The sequence below is a fragment of the Oncorhynchus nerka genome, unplaced genomic scaffold, assembly GCF_034236695.1.
Source record: "Oncorhynchus nerka isolate Pitt River unplaced genomic scaffold, Oner_Uvic_2.0 unplaced_scaffold_1275, whole genome shotgun sequence".
In the NCBI taxonomy this organism is placed as follows: Eukaryota; Metazoa; Chordata; class Actinopteri; order Salmoniformes; family Salmonidae; genus Oncorhynchus; species Oncorhynchus nerka.
In genome coordinates this window covers 52,674-78,174 of record NW_027040067.1, presented here as the reverse complement: position 1 = coordinate 78,174, position 25,501 = coordinate 52,674, and the positions used below count along the sequence as shown (strand labels likewise).

Sequence of the window (25,501 nt, the reverse complement as noted above, 5' to 3'; positions counted from 1 at the left end):
GGCGTTACAGTGGATTTTTGTTTCCTTTCCTTCATCTCAACTGACATGAGAGAACAGGACAGGTGAAAGCCATGTCCTGGTAGGCAGCAATCATATTACTTTGACCTATCTTGTGTTTTCAGATGAGTCAAGATAAAAGAGAGGAGATAAGGAGAGGAGATATGGAGAGGAGGCCACTTTGGATTATTGAGATGCACACATTGTCCTGTTCTCTCAGCATCATACAGTAGTAACAACATAGAATGATTAGTGTGTTTGATCATAAAATATTTATTTTCACCTGAATAAGACCCATTTCTATGTACTGAACACAACCCCTATTACTGTACTCCATTTACTGTACTGTCATATTGTGATCAATATTAAAAAATTTACACCTCTCTTCTTCCATCTATTACTGTACTGTCACATTCTGATCAATATTAAAACATTTCCACCTCTCTTCTTTCATCTATTACTGTACTGTCATATTGTGATCAGTATTAAAACATTTACACTTCTCTTCTTCCATCTACATTTACATTTACATTTAAGTCATTTAGCAGACGCTCTTATCCAGAGCGACTTACAAATTGGTGCATTCACCTTATGACCTCCAGTGGAACAGTAGTGCATCTAAATCTTTTCAGGGGGAGGGGGGGTGAGAGGGATTACTTTATCCTATCTATTACTGTACTGTCATATTGTGATCAATATTAAAACATTTACACCTCTCTTCCATCTATTACTGTACTGTCATATTGTGATCAATATTAAAACATTTACACCTCTCTTCCATCTATTACTGTACTGTCATATTCTGATCAGTATTAAAACATTTACACCTCTCTTCTTCCATCTATTAATGTACTGTCATATTCTGATCAGTATTAAAACATTTACACCTCTCTTCTTCCATCTATTACTGTACTGTCATATTGTGATCAATTTTAAAACATTTCCACCTCTCTTCTTTCATCTGGTTAATTAACCTTAATGTGTCACATCTGGCACATGTACATTTCATTCAGTGGAATTGAGTTTATACAGAAACAAGATTGTTGTGTCAAGAATTTGAAAAATAAACAGTCTACAGACAACAATATTTACAAACACCAAGAAGTCCAATAACAACAAGATCAGTGATTTCTAAATGAAAACCGTTTTTACAACACAGTGTGGCGTTTCATTATATGAATGACTCTGTCTGTCAACTTCAGTGATGTTTCATTAAGCAACAAGGAGGTCCGAGGGGGTGTGCCATGTCTAAATTCTTCTGAAGCAATGGGGAGTGCCTAGATACAGCCTTTAGCCATGGTATATTGGCCATATTTCACAAACCCCCTAGGTGCCAAATTGCTATTATAAACAGTTTGCCAACTAAATTAGAGCAGTAAAAATGTGTGTTTTGTCACACCCGTTGTATACAGTCTGATACTCCATGGCTGTCAGCCAATCAGCATCCAGGGCTCACACCACCCTGTTTACAATCTTGAATATTTAGATTTAATAATCAACTGTTAACTCATGACTAGAGAGTTCATATCAATTGTTGCTCCAGTGTGTCTTACTGAACATGACCAGGATTAGATTGAAACATCATGTTGTGTTTGACACAGGGACCACCTGACACAGGGGAACTGCGGAGTCATCAAACCAAACATGAAACCCTGGATAGAGGGGCTCAGTGAATGTGGTGTGGAATGTGTACAGGTGGGTCAGTGTGTCAGAGGAGACTCTGTAGAAGGACAGAGTGCCGGCTGGCCAGTCCAGATACACTGCTACTCTGTGGGAGCTGGAGGGGGGGACGTCTATGGTAGTGGGATTATAATTGTGCCAGGCCGTGTAACTGTTGTCAGAGCAGTCCAGACTCCAGGACTTTAATCCAATAATACAGTCCTTACCCCCTACTCTTCTGCTGATTCCTTTATACGTCATTCCTATAACAGCCTCTCTCCCACTCCACTTTACCTCCCAGTAACAGCGCCCAGTCAGACCCTCTCTACACAGCACCTGCTGCCAGTCCTCAAATCTCTCTGGGTGATCAGGATACGGCTGCTCCTCTGTCCTCCATGTCACCTTTCTGTTCTCCTTGGACAGAGAGAGGAGTTTGTTTACTGTGTTTGGGTCCAGCGTGAAGTCACAGGCATCTGATGGATGAAACCGGACACAATATTAGGAGTCATCATCATTCACATTAGAATGTTAACTCACTTTTCACTAATTAATTTAATGTAGATGTTTATAGGTATCAAAATGAGAAGTCATGGTAATTTGAGACTTGTTGAATGATCATATGTTATTCTGTATGGTAATATAAAACACACTTATTCTGATTAATTACATACACACACACACATTACTTATGTAACACAAATGCGCCACACACAAACAAAGACACACACATTGTCAAAGCAACTCTTTCTAAACTTTACTGTCCCTGATTTCTGCTTCTGTAGAACTACAGCTGATATTTAATATGACCAAGTAAGTAATGATGGTGGTCTTTGACTTTGACTTAACTTGATTTAAGACTTATTCTTAGTCATATTCTTCACAGCATTCAACACTCACATTTTCTAAGCCCAGGTTTCATTGTGTGCTCTCCACCATGTTCCACACTGTAGCGGTAAGCAGAAGAACAGACAGTCATTGAGTGATACACGTGACCTCACATATTCACACAAATACACGCACACGCACACACAAACAAACACACACACACAAACAGCATATAACTTTGTTCAAGGGTTGGTAAGAATGTTTGTTTTAAAGAGCCCAATAACTCAAACATGTTGGATATGAACATTGACAGAAACCCTCTACATACTTGAGTTTCTCCAGTCTGCAGTGTGGATCCTCCAGTCCAGCAGAGAGCAGTCTGACTCCTGAGTCTCCTGGGTGATTGTAGCTCAGGTCCAGTTCTCTCAGGTGTGAGGGGTTTGACCTCAGAGCTGAGACCAGGGAAGCACAGCCTTCCTCTGTGACTAGACAGCCTGACAGCCTGCAAAGATTAAAATCATTTTAAAATCACTCTGCTTTTCTTTGGTGTTGAAAATATACTTTTTCAACATTTTCAGATACATCAGTGTCCTGAAACCTACCAAATACACTACCGTTCAAAAGTTTGTGGTCACTTAGAAATGTCCTTGTTTTTGTTAATGTTGTAATGGGGCGGCAGGTACCCTAGTGGTTAGAGCGTTGGACTTTTAACCGAAAGGTTGCAAGATCAAATCCCTGAGCTGACAGGGTAAAAATCTGTCCTTCTGCCCCTGAACAGGCAGTTAACCCACTGTTCCTAGGTTGTCATTAAAAATAAGAATTTGTTCTTAAAACCTGTTAAAGATAGGGCTGACTACTGCCCCCTTTGGAGGAATTGCGTGCCCATAGTAAACAGAAAAAAAATCTGTCCAAAATTGCTAATATATGCATATAATAATTATTATTGAATAGAAAACACTCTTAAAGCTTCTAAAACCGTTCAAATTATGTCTGTATGTAAAGCAGAACTCTCAGGGCAGGCATTCTCCCAAACTCTCTCTTGTCATCAGAAAAGTTGGCCCAACTTTGACGTCATCGCCCCCACCCTTCCCAAGCACCTACACCTATGTCTTCAGCGCGATGTCTGCTTTCAATGGGGCTTGCCATTATGAGAATCGCACGACCACGAGACTTTTGGCGGGCTGAAACCTCGAAAAAATAAGTACTCTCATGCGCGCGGACGCTCCAGAGCTCTCTTTCTTCCAGGATTGACCAAACAATGTGGGTGTTTCTGTTCGTGCTAATGATTGTTTTCCACGTTTATAACATGCTTTAGCTTGATTCTGCACTTAGTTTGACCAGTTTAGTCGACATATAATATGTAATTTTGAAGTTTTGGTGCGCATCCACAAGAATTTTGGCTGCATTTCAACCGGAATTTGTCGTGTTTGATAACCTAAAGACACAGACTTCAAAACCAAACAATGTTTTTGGTAAGTATAACCCCTTCCAGGTCTTCTGATGGAAGAACATCAAAGGTAAGGGAATATTTATGTGGTAAATTTGGGTTTCTGTGGACTCCAAGATAGAGGAGCCATAATGCTAATTTCTGAGCGCCGTCTCATATTATAGCCTAGTGAACGAATTCTGTAACGTTAAAAATAAATGTAACACAGCGGTTGGATTAGGAAGAGGTGTATCTTTCTATGTATGTGTAGAACATGTATATTTAGTTAACCTCTTCAGTCGACCCTCTACTTTTTTGAACATTTTGTTAAAAATCGCGCAACATTTCAGCGCCCTGCTACTCATGCCAGGAATATAGTACGTTCATATGGTTAGAATGTGTGTATAGGAAACCCTCGGACGTTTTTAAAACTGGTTAAATCACGACTGTGGCTATTACATAACGTGCGTTACATCGGAAAGCGCAGGAAAACCTGATCACAGAAAATGGAAATAAATATCCTTGCGCCACTACCGCGATTGTTAACAGTGAGCCGAATTAGATAAGACCGAGCATTCAACTCCCACAGCATCCCCATGTTGTCGAGTATCTTGTGAATTTAATCCTCTTTGATTCTTGGTTGAACCGAAAGAGGGGCACGACGTACCTCCGGTCTCCGCCCAGATCATTCCGGAAGAGCTCTCTCCTGAAATTTTTTCCAAGACGACAGCTAATGATATGTACATCGCCTACGGATGATTTTTATCGCTTATTAACGTTTACTAATACCTAAAGTAGCATTACAAACGTATTTCAAGTGTTTTGTGAAAGTTTATCGTCTACTTTTGAATTAAAAAAAAATGACGTTACGTTGTGAAATCGCTGTTTTTTTCGTTTATCACACAGTCTACATATAACGATATCTTGGCTTTATATGGCCCGATTTAATCGAAATAAAGACCCAATAGTGTTTATGGGACATCTAGGAGTGCCAACAAAGAAGATGGTGAAAGGTAATGACTGTTTTCTATTTTATTGTGCGGTTTGTGTAACGCCGAAATGCTAATTATTTTGTTTACGTCCCCTGCTGTGCTTTTCTGTTGTAGTGTATTGGTGCATGCTATCAGATAATAGCTTCTCATGCTGTCGCCGAAAAGCATTTTAAAAATCTGACTTGTTGCCTGGATTCACAACGAGTGTAGCTTTAATTTGATACCCTGCATGTGTATTTTAATGAACTTTTGAGTTTTAACTAATACTATTAGCATTTAGCGTAGCGCATTTGCATTTCCAGAGCTCTAGTTGGGACGCAAGCGTCCCAGGTAGAGGTAAGAGGTTAAAGTTTATGATGTGTATTGCTTGTTATCTGACGTTATCTGTCGGAGCTATCATCATTTCTCCGGACATTTGAGTAGCATTTTTTGAACGTGCCGTCATTGTAAACAGAGATTTATGGATATAAATGGCATATTATTGAAAAAAACATAAATCTACTGTGTAACATGTTATATTACTGTCATCTGATGAAGATTTCAAAAGGTTAGTGAATTATTTTTCCTGCGTTTGTTGATTGCATATTTTTTTCAACTTGGCTATTCAAATTAGCTGTGTCTTCGGTGATGGTTTGACATAAATATGTGCTATGTTTTCGCCATAAAACATTTTAGAAATCTGACTTGCTGGGTAGATGAACAAGGTGTTTATCTTTCATTTGAGCTATTGGACTTGTTAATGTGTGGAGGTTAAATATTTCTAAGAATATTTTTGCATTCCATGCGCCACCGTTCCAGCTGAACGTGGGAGGGGTAGTTCCCAAATGGGAACTGTAAGCCCCAACAGGTTGTTCTTAACTGACTTGCCTAGTTAAATAAAGGTAAAGAAAAAAAAAATTATATATAAAAAATTACTATTGTAGCTGGAAACTGTCCATTGTCAGCAACTATCACTCATGTGTTAGTTAATCCAAGTTTATATTTTTAAAAGGCAAATTGATCATGAAAAAAACATTTTGCAATTATTTTAGCACAGCTGAAAACTGTTGTTCTGATTATTAAAGAAGCAATAAAACTGGCCTTCTTTAGACTAGATGAGTATCTGGAGCATCAGCATTTGTGGGTTTGATTACAGGCTCAAAATGTCCAGAAACAAAGTACTTTCTTCTGTATCTCGTCAGTCTATTTTGTTCTGAGAAAATGAAGGCTATTCCATGTGAGGAATTGCCAAGAAACTGAAGATCTCGTACAACACTGTGTTGTTGTAAAGAACAGCGCAAACTGGCTCTAACCAGAATAGATAGAGGAGTGGGAGGACCCGGTGCACAACTGAGCAAGAGGACAAGGACATTAGAGAGTCTAGTTTTAGAAACAGACGCCTCACAAGTCCTCAACTGGCAGCTTCATTAAAAAGTCCCCTCCAAAACACTAGTCTCAACGTCAACAGTGAAGAGGCGACTCCAGGATGTCGGCCTTCTAGGCAGAAAGGGCCTCTGTACGCCTATGTAGATATTACATTAAAAATAAGCCGTTTCCAGCTACAATAGTCATTTACAACATGTATAGTACAAATATTTGAGTAGACTGACCAGACTAGTTTAAAAAGCAGTACCAGTCAAAAGACCGACAGTGATGTATCAGATTTAGATTGTGAATTTTATTAGGATCCCCATTAGCTGTAAAAAAGTTAGCTAATCTTCCTGGGGTCCAACACGAATTAATAAGACATTACAAACAATGACAAATTAACAAGTAGACAATGACAAACATTTAACAAGTAGACAACACAGACAATTAAAATACGTGACAGGAAACACATTTAACAATCAGTTGATGCTTTCTATTTCCTGTCCAGTCATATGGTCTATCCCATTAGATGTTATTTTATTTCTTGAAGGTGGATTTACTTTTTGCCTGAGAAATATGGATTGGTAAAGAGTTCCATTCAGCTATGGCTGTAGATTTAAGGTGATTTGTCCTTGGCTTGGGTTGTCTTAGATGCTCTGAATTTACCTGTTTGGTTGGTGATAATGCGTGTTGCTAGTATGTACTCACTCGTCTTAAAAATACTGTGTTTTTTTTATATTTAACATTCCTAAAGAAAATCTAAAGACGGAATAGTAATTTGTTTTCAACCCTGAAGCCATGAGAGATTCTGAAGCATTTGCATAATATTAATACGGAATGAGCAATGAAGAGCTAATTGGGCAGCCCTGTTTTGAGCCATTTGAAGCTTTTTTATATATTTCTTTGCTGCAGATGACCATATAACCAGACAGTACTCTAAGTGTGATAGGACCAAGGATTGACCATATAACCAGACAGTACTCTAAGTGTGATAGGACCAGGGATTGACCATATAACCAGACAGTACTCTAAGTGTGATAGGACCAAGGATTGACCATATAACCAGACAGTACTCTAAGTGTGATAGGACCAAGGATTGACCATATAACCAGACAGTACTCTAAGTGTGATAGGAACAGGGATTGACCATATAACCAGACAGTACTCTAAGTGTGATAGGACCAAGGATTGACCATATAACCAGACAGTACTCTAAGTGTGATAGGACCAAGGATTGACCATATAACCAGACAGTACTCTAAGTGTGATAGGACCAGGGATTGACCATATAACGACAGTACTCTAAGTGTGATAGGACCAAGGATTGACCATATAACCAGACAGTACTCTAAGTGTGATAGGACCAGGGATTGACCATATAACCAGACAGTACACTAAGTGTGATAGGACCAGGGATTGACCATATAACCAGACAGTACTCTAAGTGTGATAGGACCAGGGATTGACCATATAACCAGACAGTACTCTAAGTGTGATAGTACTCTAAGTGTGATAGGACCAGGGATTGACCATATAACCAGACAGTACTCTAAGTGTGATAGGACCAGGGATTGACCATATAACTGGACAGTACTCTAAGTGTGATAGGACCAAGGATTGAATCACCTGATTCAGAGTGCTAGATGTTACATACTCTGAACATTTTCTTGTAACAGCAAGAAATTGAGTATACTGTCCACCTTATATTTATTTTGACAGTAAAGCTAACATCTTCAATTTGGGACTTCAGCATTTTGGATTTGAGATCAAATGTTTCATATGAGGTGACAGTACATAATGTCACCTTTTATTTGAGGGTATTTTCATATATATCTGTTTCTATGTTTAGAAAAATAAAAGCACGTTATGTATCTAGTCCCCTCATTTGAAGAAGTCATAAGTATTCTGATCAATTCACTTATAGTGTATTAAAGTAGTCAAAAGTTTAGTATTTGGTCCCACACCTGTTGGCTGCATTTGCAGTTTTTATTTATTTATTTTACTGTTATTTTACCAGGTAAGTTGACTGAGAACACGTTCTCATTTACAGCAACGACCTGGGGAATAGTTACAGGGGAGAGGAGGGGGATGAAAGAGCCAATTGTAAACTGGGGATTATTAGGTGACCATGATGGTATGAGGGACAGCTTGGGAATTTAGCCAGGACACCGGGGTTAACACCCCTACTCTTAAGATAAGTGCCATGGGATGTCCCATCCGAAAGACGGCACCCTACACAGGGCAGTGTCCCCAATCACAGCCCTGGGGCATTGGGATATTTTTTAGACCAGAGGAAAGAGTGCCCCCTACTGGCCCTCCAACACCACTTCCAATAGCATTTGGTTTGCCATCCAGGGACTAACCAGGACCGGTTGGATTTGGTTATGTTTTGGGTTATGTTTTGCCCAATAGTAACTGAATGGTGGATGAAGATGTGATTCGTCTTTTGTCTAAGTGAGTAGATAACATGTTTACAAACACTACTAAATTAATCCTGAGGATACCATGATTAAGAAAAATCATGAATCAATCATGAATATTGATGAGTGATAAAGTTACAGAGGCTACAACAAAACAGCGAACCTCTCACCATTACCAATAACAGAGGAGGCATGATCTTTGTGCCTCTGTAACTTTCTCATTAATCATCATTCACGATTCATTAATGATTATTCATGATATTCTATTCTTACTCACAACAGAAGGGAAGTGACCCCAAAATGACAGAGGACATTATTAACCATTCAGTTTCCATTGAGAAAAACATCATCCAAAACAAACAGCAAATGCATTCAACAAGTTTGTAGTCATAAGCTTGATGTAATCACCGTGGGCAAGGAATATGGGACCAAATACGACAGTTATGACTACATTAATACAACATAAGTGAATTTGTCCAAATAATTACAACTTCTTCAAATGGAAGAACTAGATACATAAAGTGCTTTCATTTCTAAAGGGGAAAGCAGATATGTATGAATACACTCATATAAATGGTGACATTCTTTATTCTCACCTAATAAGAAACATTATATCTCAAATCCAAAATGCTGAGCATAGCACCACATTTAAAACTGTAAGCTTCACTGTCCAAACACATATAGTGTGGACTATGTGTGTCTGGTAAACACATGTGGATCTGGTGAACAGTTATCACTTGTTGACCAACTACAGGAATACTGACCTCAGAGTCTCCAGTTTACAGTGTGGATTCCCCAGTCCAGCAGAGAGGAGCATCACTCCTGAATCAATCAGGTCATTGTTACTCAGATCCAGCTCACTCAGGTGTGAGGGGTTTGACTTCAGAGCAGAGACCAGAGAAGCACAGCCTTCCTCTGTGACTAGACAGCGTGACAGCCTGCAAAGAGTAATATCATATTAAAACCAAACTGCTATTATTTGTTGTTGAAAATAGTGGCAGTGTATTTTTTCAACATAATCAGATATATCCTGCCATATTTTTTTAATAAATTAATGTATCATTTCAAATGATCAATGTATTGCTTGTAGAGAGAAAAATGTTAAGTACAAATATTTGAGTAGGCTGACCAGACCAGTTTAAAAAGCAGTATCAGTCAAAATATAGACAGTGAGGTATCAGATTTAGATTGATGAGTATATTGTCCACACCATATCTACGTTGACAGTGAAGGTAACATTTTAAATTTGTCTCTATACTTCAGCATTTTGGAATTGAGATCAAATGTTTCCTATGAGTTGACAGTATATAATGTCACCTTTAATTTGAGGGCATTTTCATACATATCTCCTTCACGTTTCAATATAAAACCACTTTATATATCTAGTCCCCCCATTTGAAGAAGTCAAGTATTCTGACAAATCCACTTATAGTGTATTAAAGTAGTCAAAAGTTTAGTATTTGGTCCCATATTCCTTGCACACAATGACTACATCAAGCTTGTGACTTGATGTAGTCATTGTTGCGTTTTGGGTTATGTTTTGCCCAACAGTAACTGAATGGTGGATGATGACTGGAGTAATTTTCTTTGTAAGCACGGCCGGCCCTCTCATTAGGCAGGATTAGGCAGCCGTCTATGGCGGCAGATTGAAGAAGGCGGCATTTTCTGAGCTAAACTGACCAAGACGCACTTCCAACAACAACAACACATAAAACCTCACACAATTCTTCCCAAAAAACAATGACAATGTCTCTCAACCAGTGGCATGTGGGATTTTTAGGTGAGCACTGATGCAGCCCTGTGTCTGAACCAGCCTTGCTTTGGCACAAACATAGACGTCTAAAAACTACTTATTTTCAACTTTCATTCAGAACCCAAAATTTGCCTGATTACAACATCCAGAAAATACTTGCCTTTACAATGTTCTAGAATACATATATTTTAAACATACTGAAAATGCCTTTTCACCTTTCATTCAGAACCTAAATTAAACATTTTGCTTACTGGGACCATTCTAGTTTTGCCGGGGGCTGCATTTTTTGGTTTTGCCTTTGGTGGCAGAACGGCAAGGACTGGCCCTGTTTCTAAGTGAGTTGATAACATGTTTATTAACACTAATAAATTCATCCTGATGATGCCATGATTACGAAAAATTGTGAATGAATCATGAATAATAATGACTGCGAAAGTTACAAAGGCTAAAACAAAACTTACCAACCTCACATCATCATCAATAACAGGGGGAGTTATCCCTGATTGGAAAACAGGACAGCGATCACTCACCTCGGATTAGACAAATACTTTTTTTCTTCAACAAGCAAGAAGACATTCTCCAAACACCCGACAGGGCCATCATCCCTGTTATTTGCAAGAGGAGGCGACGCAGGTACAGAGGACAAAGAGCCAGATGCCTGGTCAGGACCCGAAAAAGGCGAGTGGGAAAGCTGCCGTTACCGTCAATACTACTCACCAACGTGCAGTCATTGGACAATAAACTAGACGAGGTACGATCACGAATATCCTACCAACAGGACATCAAAACCTGTAATATCCTATGTTACACAGAATCGTGGCTGAATGATGTCATGGATATTCAGCTAGTGGGATATACGCTGCACCGGCAAGATAGAACAGCACACTCCGGTAAGACGAGGGGGGGCGGTCTGTGCATATTTGTAAACAACAGCTGGTGCACAAAATCTAAGGAAGTCTCAAGGTTTTGCTCGCCTGAAGTAGAGTATATTGTGATAAATTGCAGGCCACCACAGACAGATGCTGGCACTAAGACCGCACTCCGACAGCTGTATAAGGAAATTAGCAAACAGGAAACCACTCACCCAGGACAGCGATCACTCACAGGACAGCGATCATATTAGAATCATATTACAGGATTATACATCATGTGTATGACTGTGTTGACAGATATATCTACTGTAAATCAGATATGCAACTTATTTTACTTTTTCAACATGCACAGAAATGAACCACATCCATGTTCTCCTTTTGTTTGGTAGGTATTTTCATTATTAAACGAATGAACTACACGGAGGGAAAAGTACACTGCACAAAAGTACATTCAGCACCACGGACAGAACTCTTGTTAACGGGTATGTACAAAAACACAAGAAAGAGAGAGAGCTCAACATTTAAATTACTCAATCAGTGTGAGAAGTGAGTCTCTGATGGGCATTGACTAGAGCAGTGATTTCAGGTAGTTTCTGATGTTGCTATGTGCATGATTGCTGAGAGGTGAGAGTCAGTAAGAGATGATCTGTGTCTTGTTATATTTCATCACTGAAAATGTCTGTTCTCATACATAGGTTGACACAAAGAGTACAAACATCTTCTGAGCATGACTCCTAATCTTTGGAAAGTTCTGTTCATCGAGAGATGCATAGAACCTCGTCAGTGACATTGTTTTGAATAGTTCTTCAATCACTGCATCAGACAGAAGATCGATACGGTCAAGATGCAGGTCAGTGGGAGCCTTATTCACATTGAAGGTGAAAGGAGAGGAAACTAACAGCATGTCATTTTCCAACACTTTGAAATCCTCAAAATGACGAGAAAACTCACCGTTCAAAGCACACAGCAGCGATGTATACTTCTCCCGCTGGTCATCTCATAGGGAACAGACTGGTGGTGTCGGAAGGTGGGTGAGATTGTTGGCTTCTACTTGGCGAGTCAGGAGGAGTAATTTTCCCTTGCAGGCTTTGACAAGGCTTACATCTGATGTGCAAAAAGGCCTTTGGAATTCAGTTCATTCATGAGGGCCATGATATCCATGGTGAAGGCAAAATCAACCAAACCATTCTTTATCTTGCAGTTGAGGGAAATCAACATATTTTGATTTTTTTCATTTGCAAAAACTCAGCAATCTCCGACTTCAGGTTCCAAACCCTTTGAAGCACCTTCCCCAAACTCGGCCATCTCACGTTTGTGTGGTAGGGGAGATCTGCATGACCCGACTCTGTCTCTTCCAACAGTGAGACAAACTGCCTGTGGTTTAAAGATTTTGCTCTTATCGAGTTTACCACTTCAGTAACTGTATCCACAACATGGCTCATTTTCAGAACACATTTACAGAGCACCTGCAATGCAGGAAAATTATTTTCTGATCTGGGTTCAGCTCAGCTACTTGATCTTGTATCCTTTTCAATAGGATAATGTTTTCTCCTGTCAAGTTTGGGCACCCATCAGTGGTCACACTGGATAACTTTTCAAAACTCAGTCCCAGCTTTGCCACACACTTATTAACCTCCTCCTCTAATAATTATTTCCCTGTGGTTGTGCTCTTCATTGATTGCACTGAAGCTCCTCTGTAATTTCTGGGGTTATGCCTCGTAAGAATATCAACAACAATGTCATGTGCATCACTGCTCTCATCCAGGGCCAAGAAGAAATAGGTGAAATCCTTTATCTTATTTTTCAACTTGTTCCATATTCTCTGCGATGTCCTCAACACATCGTGTCACTGTTTGTCTTGACAGGGAAACATTTTCAATCAGCTCTTTCTTTTCAGAGCAATGTCCTGGACTGGACACAGCTAGACACACTTATCTTGTTGAGAAGATCAGGGAGTTTTGTAACAAAGAGGCTATGGACATCGCATGCCCTGCACCAAAGCCAAGAGCAGGACAGAAACAGGCTCTCCAAATGTAGATTCCCTTGTCCGTGAGTGGTTCGGACAGACCAGTCATTAGCACTATCTGCAGTGCCTCTATTCAAATGACTCTCTCCTAACACACACACCAAACGTTGCTGCTACAATTTTCTTTTAATTTGTTATCCTGCTGCTCAGCCACGTTACCCCTGATTGTATGCATATAACTACCTCATCTATCACTGATATCGTTATTGATATTGTTCTTATACATAATGTATATTTTATTTATGTTGACACACTATTTCTGATATTGCTACTAAGCAAATAACCATTTGCCTGTACCGTTTACACCTCCTGTAGAGACCCATCCACTTAGCAGGTTGTGTCTGGGGATTCTAGCATTTCTTTCACCTGACCCATCAATTTAGACGAGTGTGTCTGGGTAAGCATCATCTAACACTTATCAAATATTTTCATCTGGACACTTTCTTTACCTGGAATGTTTCGTTACTGTAGGCTACTACTTTCATCACTTTTCTTAGTATTAGTCTTTACTACACTACTCACTGTTAAGCACATGACCTCATGTGAGTCCTTAAAGAGATGGGTGGGGCTGGCTTAAGAAGGTGTGAACAATGTTGAATGGGTGTAGTCAAAGGAGAGCTCTCCAGTAGGTACCAAAACATTCAAAGGCCATTTTCTTAAAAGTGAGTTTGAGAAGCAGAATTACTTTCCCATTGCTCCTCAAAAATGCAGTGTATGTTATACCACTTTGTAGCTCTCAGTCTCTACTTTTATCTACTTAAGACAAATTTGAGCAGGTCGGTCACATTTTGTTACGTTACAGACTTATTCTAAAATGGATGAAATTGTTTTATTTTTTCATTAATGTACACACAATACCCCATGATTACAAAGCAAAAACAGGTTTTTAGATTTTTTTTCAAATGTATTAAAATATTTTTTTTAAACATAAAAATGACATTTTCACAAGTATTCAGACCATTTACTAAATACTTTGTTGAAGCACCTTTGGCAGCAAGTCTTCTTGGGAATGATGCTATAAGCTTGGCACACCTGTATTTGGGGAGTGTCTCCCATTCTTCTCTGCAGATCTTCTCAAGCTCTTTCAGGTTGGATGGGGAACATCGCTGCACAGCTATTTTCAGGTTTCTCCAGAGATGTTCGATCGGGTTCAAGTCCAAGCTCAGGCTACTCAAGGACATTCAGAGACTTGTCCTGAAGCCACTCCTGCATTGTCCTGTTGGAAGGTGAACTTTTGTCCCAGTCTGAGGACCTGAGTGCTCTGAAGAAGTTTTTCATCAAGGATCTCTCAGTACTTTGCTCCGTTCATCTTCCACTCGATCCTAACTAGTCTTCAATTCCCTGCCGCTGAAAAACATCCACAAAGCATAATGCTGCCACCACCATGCTTCACCGTAGGGATGGTGCCAGGTTTCCTCCAGAAGTGAAGCTTGGCATTCAGGCCAAAGAGTTCAATCTTGGTTTCATCAGACCAGAGAATCTTGTTTCTCATGGTCTGACAGTCTTTAGGTGCATTTTAGCAAACTCAAAGCAGGCTGTCATGTGCATTTTACTGAGGAGTGGCTTCTGTCTGGCCACACTACCATAAAGGCCTGACATCCTGTGGCGTACTGCATTAGCATCGAATAGCCCCTCCGATATGCAATTTTTCAGGGAAGTTAGGGATCAATATACATAGGCAGTTAGGAAAGCTAAGGCTAGCTGTTTCAAACAGAAATTTTCATCCTGTAGCACAAACTCCTCCTGGGACACTGTAAAGTCCATGGAGAAAAAGAACAGTGCTGCCCACTGCACTGAGGCTAGGAAACACTGTCAACACCGATAAATCTAGGATAATCGAGAATTTCAAGAAGCATTTTTCGGCTGGTCATGCTTTCCACCTGGCTACCCCTACCCCGGTCAACAGCTCTGTACTCCCCACAGCAACATGCCCAAGCCTCCCCCATTTCTCCTTTACCCAAATCCAGATAGCTGATGTTCTGAAAGACCAAATTCTGGACTCCTACAAATCAGCTGGGCTAGACAATCTGGACCCTCTCTTTTTTAAATTATCCGCCGCAATTGTTGCAACCCCTATTACAAACCTGTTCAATCTCTCTTTCGTATCACCCGAGATCCCCAAAGATTGGAAAGCTGCCGCGGTCATCCCCCTCTTCAAAGGGGGAGACACTCTAGACCCAAAATGTTACAGACCTATATTTATCCTTCCCTGCCTTTCTTAAGTCTTCAAAAGCCAAGTTAACAAACAGATCACCGACCATTTCGAATCCCAACGTACCTTCTCCGTTATGCAATCTGGTTTCCGAGTTGGTCATGGGTTCACCTCAGCCACGCTCAAGGTCCTAAACAATATTATAACCGCCATCAATAAAAGACAATACTGTGCAGCCGTCTTCATCGACCTGGCCAAGACTTTCGACTTTGTCAATCATCGCATTCTTATTGGCAGACTCAACAGCCTTGGTTTCTCAAATGACTGCCTCACCTGGTTCAGCAACTACTTCTCAGACAGAGTTCAGTGTGTCAAATCAGAGTGCCTGTTGACCTCTGGCAGTCTCTATGGGGGTGACACAGGGTTCAATTCTTGGGCCGACCCTTTTCTCTGTATACATCAATGATGTCGCTCTTGCTGCTGGTGAGTCTCTGATCCACCTCTATGCAGACGACACAATTCTGTATACTTCTGGCCCTTCTTTGGACACTGTGTTAACAAAACTCCAGATGAGCTTCAATGCCATACACCACTCCTTCCATGGCCTCCAACTGCTCTTAAATGCAAGTAAAACTAAATGCATACTCTTCAACCGATCGCTGCCCGCACCCTCCCGCCCGTCTAGCATCACTACTCTGGACGGTTCTGACTAAATAATTAGCAATATGCAAGATGCTACGGTTGAGTTACACTAATAGACAATGAATAAATGTATGAGAATGGATTCTAAAGAATAGTGTATTTAATCACTTCGTAAAATGAATGGATTCAAATACAAGACATAAACTTAAGTTACAAGGCATTAACAAGCATTACAAGTCATTATTCTAAGCACGGTCAGAGAGAGAGAGAAACCTCTAGCCTGAAATGCCGCAAAAGTATATGGGGTGGAGAGAGAGATAAAGAAACCTCTAGCCTGAAAGGCCATGCCTCAAAAGTGCATGGGGTAGAGAGAGAGAGACAGAGAAAGAGTATCTCACCACAGCAGGTCATGAACGAATAAGAGAATGAACAATGACTCTTAGACCCCTTTATGCGTGCCTGAGTAGTTTGGATTCAAAACCTGAGTTGTTGACCAATCGTATTACTGTAAAGTTAACCTGCAATAAGATATCAGACCTACATGATGTAACCTCTGCTTCTCAGAAGTGTCACAATAGTGGTTGGCGAGACCAACACAGAGAATGCTGAATTCTTAAGACAACATGACACATTTTTGCATACAGTTGATAGGAAGACTCACTTCGCGGGCTGCCCTACAGAACTAAATACTACACTTTTGACAACTTTAATATACTATAAGCGAATTTGTCCAAATAAAATCTTCCTTTAAATGGGAGAACTAGATACATAAAGTGATTTAATTTCTAAAGGGTAAAACAGATATGTATGAATACCATCAAATAAAAGGTGACATCCTTTAGTCTCACTTAATGTGAAACATTCTATCTGAATTCCAAAATGTTTAAGTATAGGGGCAAATTTAAAACTGTAAGCTTCACTGTCCAAACACATACGGTGTAGACTATGTGTGTCTAGTAAACACATGTGGATCTGTTGAATAGTTATCACTTGTTGACCAACTACAGGAATACTGACCTCAGAGTTTCCAGTTTACAGTGGGGATTCCCCAGTCCAGCAGAGAGCAGATCCACTCCTGAATCCTTCAGGTCATTGTTACTCAGATCCAGCTCTCTCAGGTGTGAGGGGTTTGATTTCAGAGCTGAAACCAGGGAAGCACAGCCTTCCTCTGTGACTCCACAGCCTGACAGCCTGCAAAGAGTAAAATAATTTTTAAATCACTCTGCTATTCTTTGGTGTTGAAGATAGAATCAAATTGTATTTGTCACATGTGCTGAACACAACAGGTGTAGAGCTTACCGTGAAATACTTACTTTCAAGCCCTTATCCAAAAATGCAGTTTTAAGAAAATTAAAAGTTAAGAAAATATTTACTAAATAGTCAATGTGCAGGGCTACAGGTTAGTTGAGGTAATTGAGGTAATATGTAAATGTAAGTAGGGGTTAAGTGACTATGCATAGATAATAAACAGCGAGTAGCAGCAGCGTAATTTAAAAAAAATGCAAATAGTCCGGGGGCCATTTGATTCGCTGTTCAGTGGTCCTATGGCTCGGGGGTAGAAGCTGTTAAGAAGCCTTAAGAAGACTTGGCGCTCTGGTACCGCTTGCCATGCAGTAGCAAAGACAACAGTCTATGACTTGGCGCTCTGATACCGCTTGCCATGCAGTAGCAAAGACAACAGTCTATGACTTGGCGCTCTGGTACCGCTTGCCATGCAGTAGCAAAGACAACAGTCTATGAATTTTAAGGGCCATCTTCTGACATCGCCTGGTATAGAGGCCCTGGATGGCAGGACGCTTGGCCCCAGTGATGTACTGGGCCGTTCGTACTGCCCTCTGTAGCGCCTTGCGGTTGGAGGATGAGCAGACCATACCAGTGGTTGATGCAACCAGTCATGATGCTCTTGATGGTGCAGCTGTAGAACTTTTCAAGGATCTGAGGACCCATGCCAAATCTTTTCAGTCTCCTGATGGGGAATAGGTGTTGTCGTGCCCTCTTCACAACTTTCTTGGTGTGTTTGGACCATGACAGTTTGTTGGTGATGTGGACACCAAGGAACTTTAAGCTCTCAGCCTGCTCCACTACAGCCCTGTCGAAGAGAATGGGGGTGTGCTTGGTCATCCTTTTCCTGTAGTCCACGATCATCTCCTTTGTCTTGATCACGTTGAGAGAGAGGTTGTTGTCCTGGAACCACACTGCCAGGTCTCTGACCTCCCTATAGGCTGTCTTATTGTTGTTGGTGATCAGGCCGCATTGTGTTGTTAGGAAACTTAATGATGGTGTTGGAGTCGTGCTTGGCCACGCAGTCGATCGGTGAACAGAGAGTACAGGAGGGGACTAAGCACCCACCCCTGAGGGGACCCCGTGTTGAGAATCAGCGTGGCAGATGTGTTGTTGCCTACCCTTACCACCTGGGGCGTCCCGTCAGGAAGTATAGGATCCAGTTGCTGAGGGAGGTGTTTAATCACAGGTTTCTTAGCTTAGTGATCAGCTTTGAGGTCAGTTTATTCTTTCAAATTTTCAGATACATCCTGAAACATGCCATATTCAGTATATTCATCAATCATTATTAGAAATGTCAAATGTAAGGTCAAATCTTTGAGTAGACTGACCAGACCATTTTAAAAAGCAGTATCAATCAAAAGACAGACAGTGAGGTGTCAAATTTAGATTGTATTGAGTATACAGTTCACACCATATCTATTTTGACAGTGAGGTGTCAGATTTAGATTGTATTGAGTATACAGTCCACACCATATCTAGTTTGACAGTGAAGATAACATCTTTAAATTGGGCTCTATACTCCAGCATTTGGGATTTGAGATCAATTGTTTCATATGAGGTGACAGTATATAATGTCACCTTTTATTAAAGGGTATGTTTCACAGCTTAGAAATTAAAGCACTTTATGTATCTAGTCCCCCCATTTGAAGAAGTCTTAAGTATTTAGACAAATTCACTGTATTAAAGTGGTTAAAAGCTTAGTATTTGGTCCCATATTTCTTGTATGCATCGACTAAATCAAGCTTGTGACTCAAACTCGTTGGTTACATTTGCAGTTTGTTTTGGTTGTGATGATGACTGGAGTAATTTTAATTCCTAAGTGGGTAGATAACATGTTTCTAAAAACTACTGAACTAATCCTGATGGGGCCATGATTAAGGAAAAGCAGGAATGATTCATGAATAATCATTGTAATTGAGGAAGTTACAGAGGCTACAACAAAACATGCTAAACTCTAAGCGCTACCAATAACAGGGGAGGATAGCATTTTTTCTGAGCTTTGCACCTCTATAACTTTGTCATTCATCATCATTCATGAGTCATCAATGATTATTCCTAATCACGGTTGTATCCACATTAATGTAGAAGTGTTCAGAAACATCTTCTGTTCTTACTGACAATACAAGTGAAGTGACTCCAAAATGACAGGACAGTATTTATTATTCCGTTTCTATTGGGAAAAACATATTCCAAAACACATCCAAAACAAACGGCAAATGCATTCAATGAGTGTGGCGTCACATGCTTGATGTAATCACAGCAGGCAAGGAATATGAGACCAAAAACTTAACTTATGACAACTTTAATATAATATAAGTGAATCAGTAGGAATGATTCAAATGGAAGAACTAGATATATAAAGTGCTTACATTTCTAAACAGTATAACAGGTATGTATGAATACTGAAAAAAGGGGACATTCTCCACTGTCACAAGTTTAGTATTTGGTCCCAAACTCGTTTGTTGCATTTGCAGTTTGTTGTGGTTGTGTTTTGGGTTATGTTTTGCTCAATAGTAGCTGAATGGTGGATGATGACTGGATCAATCTTCTGTCTAAGTGAGTAGATAACATGTTTCTAAACACTACTAAAATAATTTGATGATGGCATGATTAAGAAAATCATGTATGAATCATGAATAATAATGAGTGAGAGCTTTACAGAGACTACAACAAAACATGCTAACCTTTCACCTTTACCCTGAAATAAAAGGTAACACACTGTACTGTCGCCTAAAACATTCTATATCAAATCCAAAATGCTGGAGCATAGCGACAAATTTAAAACAGTAAGCGTCACTGTCCAAACACATATGGTGTAGACTATGTGTGCCTGGTAAACACATGTGGATCTGGTGAACAGTTATCACTTATTGACCAACTACAGGAATACTGACCTCAGAGTCTCCAGTTTACAGTGTGGATTCCCCAGTCCAGCAGAGAGCAACTTCACTCCTGAATCCTTCAGGTCATTGTTACTAAGATCCAGCTCTCTCAGGTGTGAGGGGTTTGACTTCAGAGCTGAGACCAGAGAAGCACAGCCTTTCTCTTTGACTCCACAGCCTGACAGCCTAACAAAGTGATTTCACAAACACACTGTTAATTTAACACCAGTAGTGTAGAAGGACAACGGTGGATGCTTTTGGTTTATTCTTTAAAACAAGATATAGATTAATCATCCATCTCCTATAATTGTATGTTCATATTGTTATACTAATGTGAACATCGATGTATTGATTCAATATGATGTTCAATAATCCATATTGTTCTCCAAACTGAATAATCTTCCTGATAATTAGTACTTAAATGTAATTGTATTTACTCACAGAGCAGCTCTGGAGGCTTTGACCACTGGCAGCAGCCTCAGAAGACCTTCCTCTGATCTGGAGTATTTCTTCAGGTCAAACACTTCCACCTCCTTCTCTGAAGTCAGCAACACAAAGACCAGAGCTGACCACTGTGCATGTGACAGGTTGGCTCTAGAGATACTTCCTGAGCTCAGGTAGCTTTGGATCTCCTCCACTAGAGAATTGTCATTCAGTTCATTCAGACAGTGGAACAGATTGATGCACATCTCTGGAGAGGGGTTCTCCCTGATCTTCTCCTTGATATACTTGACTGTTTCTTCATGGCTCTGTGAGCTGCTTCTTGTCTCTGTTGGTAGACCTCGTAAGTGCTTCTGATTGGACTCCATAGAGAGGCCCAGAAGGAAGCGGAGGAAAAGGTCCAGGTTTCCCCTCTCACTTTGTAAAGCTTTATCCACAGCACTCTTGTAGAAAGCAACTTCAAGCTGGTCTCTGAATAGCGAAGAAAAGTTACTACTCGTTGAATGCAGTTTGACCATTAGATTCTCATTGTTGTTAATGAATGAGAGGAACACATATACAGCAGCCAGAAACTCCTGAATGCTCAGATGCACGAAGCAGTACACCTTGTCCTGGTACAGCCCACATTCCTCTTTAAAGAGCTGTGTGCACAATCCTGAGTACACTGAGGCTTCATTGATATCGATGCCAGCCTCTTTCAGGTCTTCTTCATAGAAAATCAGATTGCCATTCACAAGCTGTTGAAAAGCCAGTTTTCCCAGTGACAGAATGCTCTCTTTATTCAAATCTGGACCTGTCTCTTCTTTCCCAGGATACTTTTCATTCTTCTGTCTGGTATAAAACACCACAAGGTGTGTGTACATCTCAGTCAGAGTCTTGGGCATCTCTTCTCTCTTATGTTTCAACATGTCTTCAAGGACTATTGCAGAAATCCAACAGAAGACTGGAATGTGGCACATGATGTGGAGGCTCCTTGATGTCTTTATGTGTGAGATGATTCTGCTGGCCAGGTCATCATCACTGAATCTCTTCCTGAAGTACTCCTCCTTCTGTGGGTCATTGAACCCTCGTACCTCTGTCACCTGGTCAACACACCCTGAAGGGATCTTATTGGCTGCTGCAGGTCGGGAGGTTATCCAGAGGAGAGCAGAGGGAAGCAGATTTCCCTTGATGAGATTTGTCAGCAGAACATCCACTGAGGTTGACATTGTGATGTCGCAACATATTTTGTTCTTCTGGAAGTCTAGGGGCAGTCGGCACTCATCCAGACCATCAAAGATGAAAATAACTTTGTACTTGTTGTAGTTGGAGATTCTTGATTCTTTGGTTTCCATTGAGAAGTGATTGAGAAGTTCAATTAAAGTGTGGTTTTCCCCTTTCATTAAATTCAGCTCCCGAAAAGGGAATGAAAATACAAATTGAACATCCTGATTTGCTTTTCCTTCAGCCCAGTCCAGAATGAACTTCTGCACAGAGACTGTTTTTCCAATGCCAGCGACTCCCTTTGTCAGCACAGTTCTGATAGGTTTGTCTTGTCCAGTTAAGGGTTTGAAGATGTCGTTACATTTGATTGCAGTCTCTGGTCTTGCTTGTTTCCTGGTTGTTGTCTCAATCTGTCTCAGCTCATGTTCATTATTGACCTCTCCTGTTCCACCCTCTGTGATGTAGAGCTCTGTGTAGATCTTATTGAGAAGTGTTGGGTTTCCTTGTTTAGCGATCCCCTCAAATACACATTGAAACTTCTTCTTTAGATGAGATTTGAGTTCACATTGGCAAATCATAGCAAGCTCATCTGAATGAAGAAAGAACACAGAGGATATTAATATTACATCTGTTTTAATGCCTACAGTATTATAGGACTGTGTTATAAAGTTGTACTTTATAATCATTTATTTTCTTAACTGCCTGTATAAATGTGTAAATGTTTTTTTATAATGAATTACACACTGGTGTGACTTATTATTATTATTATTGATGGTATCATTAATATTTTGTCTCTCTCTCCTCTCTGTCTCTCCTCTCTCTGTCTAAATACATCAACACAACACATTCCGTTGCAACTTGATGAGGCCACTAGGTGTTGTGTTAAGGCTGCTACAATATCATTGAGTTACACGACTACTTTAGCTGTACTTTAGCTACAGCTTTTAAATGTTTGTTATAAAACAGCATTCAACATGAGGCAGACAGCTCTTACTTTTCTCCAGTGTGTCTGCAAGCTCCTTCTGGTTCATTTTCCTCAGGACGTGCAGTGTGATCTTCAGAGCCCCCTCTCTGGCACTTCTCTCCTGCTTCTCATCTTCAGCATCCACTTCCTTATCCTGCTTCTGACTCTCAAAGCCTTGTGAGAGTTCTGGATTAAGAATCCTCTTGAACATCTTCAGCTCATTCTTCACAAATGTCATAATATTCTCTTCAAGCAACTGAAATAAATTAAGTAAATAAGTTAAGCAAGAGAAGAAATGCTTTCTCATTAACACATTAATTAATGATTGACAGATCAACTTTACTTGATGTAAACAAAAGTAAATGTACATAACAGGACCACATACACTGAATATAGAGGCCAGGTCTGTTTGATGACTTAGTGAAGACTGACCACTGAGAATCTCTGACTCTGATCTCTCCTGTTGGTTTCTGTGGACAAAACATGAGATTTTCCAGGGAGCGCACACACACACACAAACACACAAACACACACACACACACCGAGGGAATGTTGTGTTTGTTTAACATAGTTTTAGGACCAAGAAATGGAAAAAAGGATTAGCCTGAATCTTATGAAAACAACTAAAGTAATTGGAACATTTGAGAGGAGAAATGACGAGAGACAGTGTTGTTTAACTCACTGACCCATGAGTTATTCTTACCTTTGTTCAGTAGAAAAGTCTCCCTGTCTAAAATATATAGGAGGTTCCATAGACCGGTCACTCTTCATAGACACACAGCTGGGTACAGGGGAGGCTGGTCCCTCCTGCTTGATTGGGCTTCAACACAACAGAGACAAACATTACATCTCTCTGAGCTCAGATGGTGAAACATAAGAAAAGTTTAATTCCAAAATGCTATATATCCAATTTCAGAAATGTTGGTAAATTAGCTGTCATTGTTTAAAGAAATTATAAAAACAATTGTTTTTTCCCTATCTAATCATGGAATGGGGTTTAAAACAAATACATGTCTATCACTTGATGGTTTCATTTTAGAGAGACAAATAATCATGTTTTTTTTGCTAAATATCTGCCTCACTCTCAGAGAATAAGTGGTACTGCTATGTTTAACACAGTCAAATGTAACAAATAACTGAATGTTTAATAAAGAACTGTACAAATGATTAATTAGTGACATCTATATATATATATATATATTTAATATATACAATTAAATAAAGAAGTATGAGATCTGTATGTAAATATTTACAATTGACATTTGAGTCATTTAGCAGATGCTCTTAACCAGGGCCCAGTTTCGGCAAAGATTCTCAAAGTGAATTCCCCAAACCATCAATATTAAAGTTACACTTGAACACGTTTATAATCATTAGATTATAAACCTCAGACCAATCAGAACAGCTAAGTGAGTCGTTAGATACTTGAACACGTTTATAATCTAACGCTTGCCTCAGACCAATCGGAACAGCTAAGTGAGTCGTTAGATACTTGAACACGTTTATAATCTAAGGCTTGCCTCAGATCAATCAGAACAGCTAAGTGAGTCGTTAGATACTTGAACACGTTTATAATCTAAGGCTTGCCTCAGATCAATCAGAACAGCTAAGTGAGTCGTTATATACCTGAACACGTTTATAATCTAACGCTTGTCTCAGATCAATCAGAACAGCTAAGTGAGTCGTTATATACCTGAACACGTTTATAATCTAACGCTTGTCTCAGATCAATCAGAACAGCTAAGTGAGTCGTTAGATACTTGAACACGTTTATAATCTAACGCTTGTCTCAGACCAATCAGAACAGCTAAGTGAGTCGTTAGATACTTGAACACGTTTATAATCTAACGCTTGTCTCAGATCAATCAGAACAGCTAAGTGAGTCGTTAGATACTTGAACACGTTTATAATCTAACGCTTGCCTCAGATCAATCAGAACAGCTAAGTGAGTCGTTAGATACTTGTTTTGCCCTCCTGTGCCAATGTATACGCAGAAGAGTTCTGCTAAACATAAAATCACATTGTTTATCTGTCTATCTGTGACCACCGATAACTTTAGAACAAAGTTGACTACAAATACAAAGTTGCCAATGTCTTTGCAATTGATATAAACAAGTGACGTACAAAAATGTTATTCAAATTAAAACAGAGATGACTGCATTAATGTATTAAAATATAGACAGTAGGCTAAGCCTATTTCAATCATATTGAAATACATTTCATGTTCTATCAATTGAGTTATATTTTGCTACTTGTTGACTATGGTCTCTAATTTGTCTCAATATATTTCATGATGTGTAGCCAAAACGTGCACAATGACGTGCCAAATCCGTGATTTAATGCATTTTTATGAGGTCGCATTAGATAGAATAAGCCGCCTCAACGTTTGCAGCCGTAGGTGGTAATATCTCTCTAGGAGCTGATCCGTTGTCAGTTTTGTGAAATAATCATAATGTTAAGAAAAGATTGAGAATGTAGAAAGCTGAGAGCAGCGATCCCTTTCTTTCGATCCTATAAATATCGACACATACTCCAAGGACATACACAGCGACCGTTCTCTCTGCGTGGTGCATGTGTACGTAGGAACCGCATGTTACATATTACATTTAAATGATC

The 25,501-nt window shown here is 39.8% G+C and overlaps 1 protein-coding gene across 3 annotated transcripts; it reads right to left on the bottom strand.

Moving 5' to 3' along the window:
* Positions 1-258: 258 nt before the first annotated feature.
* LOC115120668 (NLR family CARD domain-containing protein 3-like) lies at positions 259-23,701 on the bottom strand. 3 transcript variants are annotated; one of them, XM_065015781.1, is made up of 10 exons: positions 23,589-23,701; positions 23,271-23,355; positions 22,916-23,141; positions 20,719-22,510; positions 20,290-20,463; positions 17,129-17,302; positions 9,431-9,604; positions 2,810-2,983; positions 2,554-2,600; positions 259-2,129 (listed from the first exon to the last, which is right to left on the bottom strand). In XM_065015781.1, exons 1-10 carry the CDS (start codon positions 23,654-23,656, stop codon positions 1,579-1,581), a joined length of 3,465 nt encoding a protein of 1,154 aa, XP_064871853.1. In that variant the 5' UTR covers positions 23,657-23,701; the 3' UTR covers positions 259-1,578. The 3 variants fall into 3 exon arrangements, with proteins under 3 accessions (XP_064871853.1, XP_029505481.2, XP_064871854.1); XM_029649621.2 differs by lacking the exon at positions 9,431-9,604; XM_065015782.1 differs by lacking the exons at positions 9,431-9,604; positions 20,290-20,463.
* Positions 23,702-25,501: the final 1,800 nt, after the last annotated feature.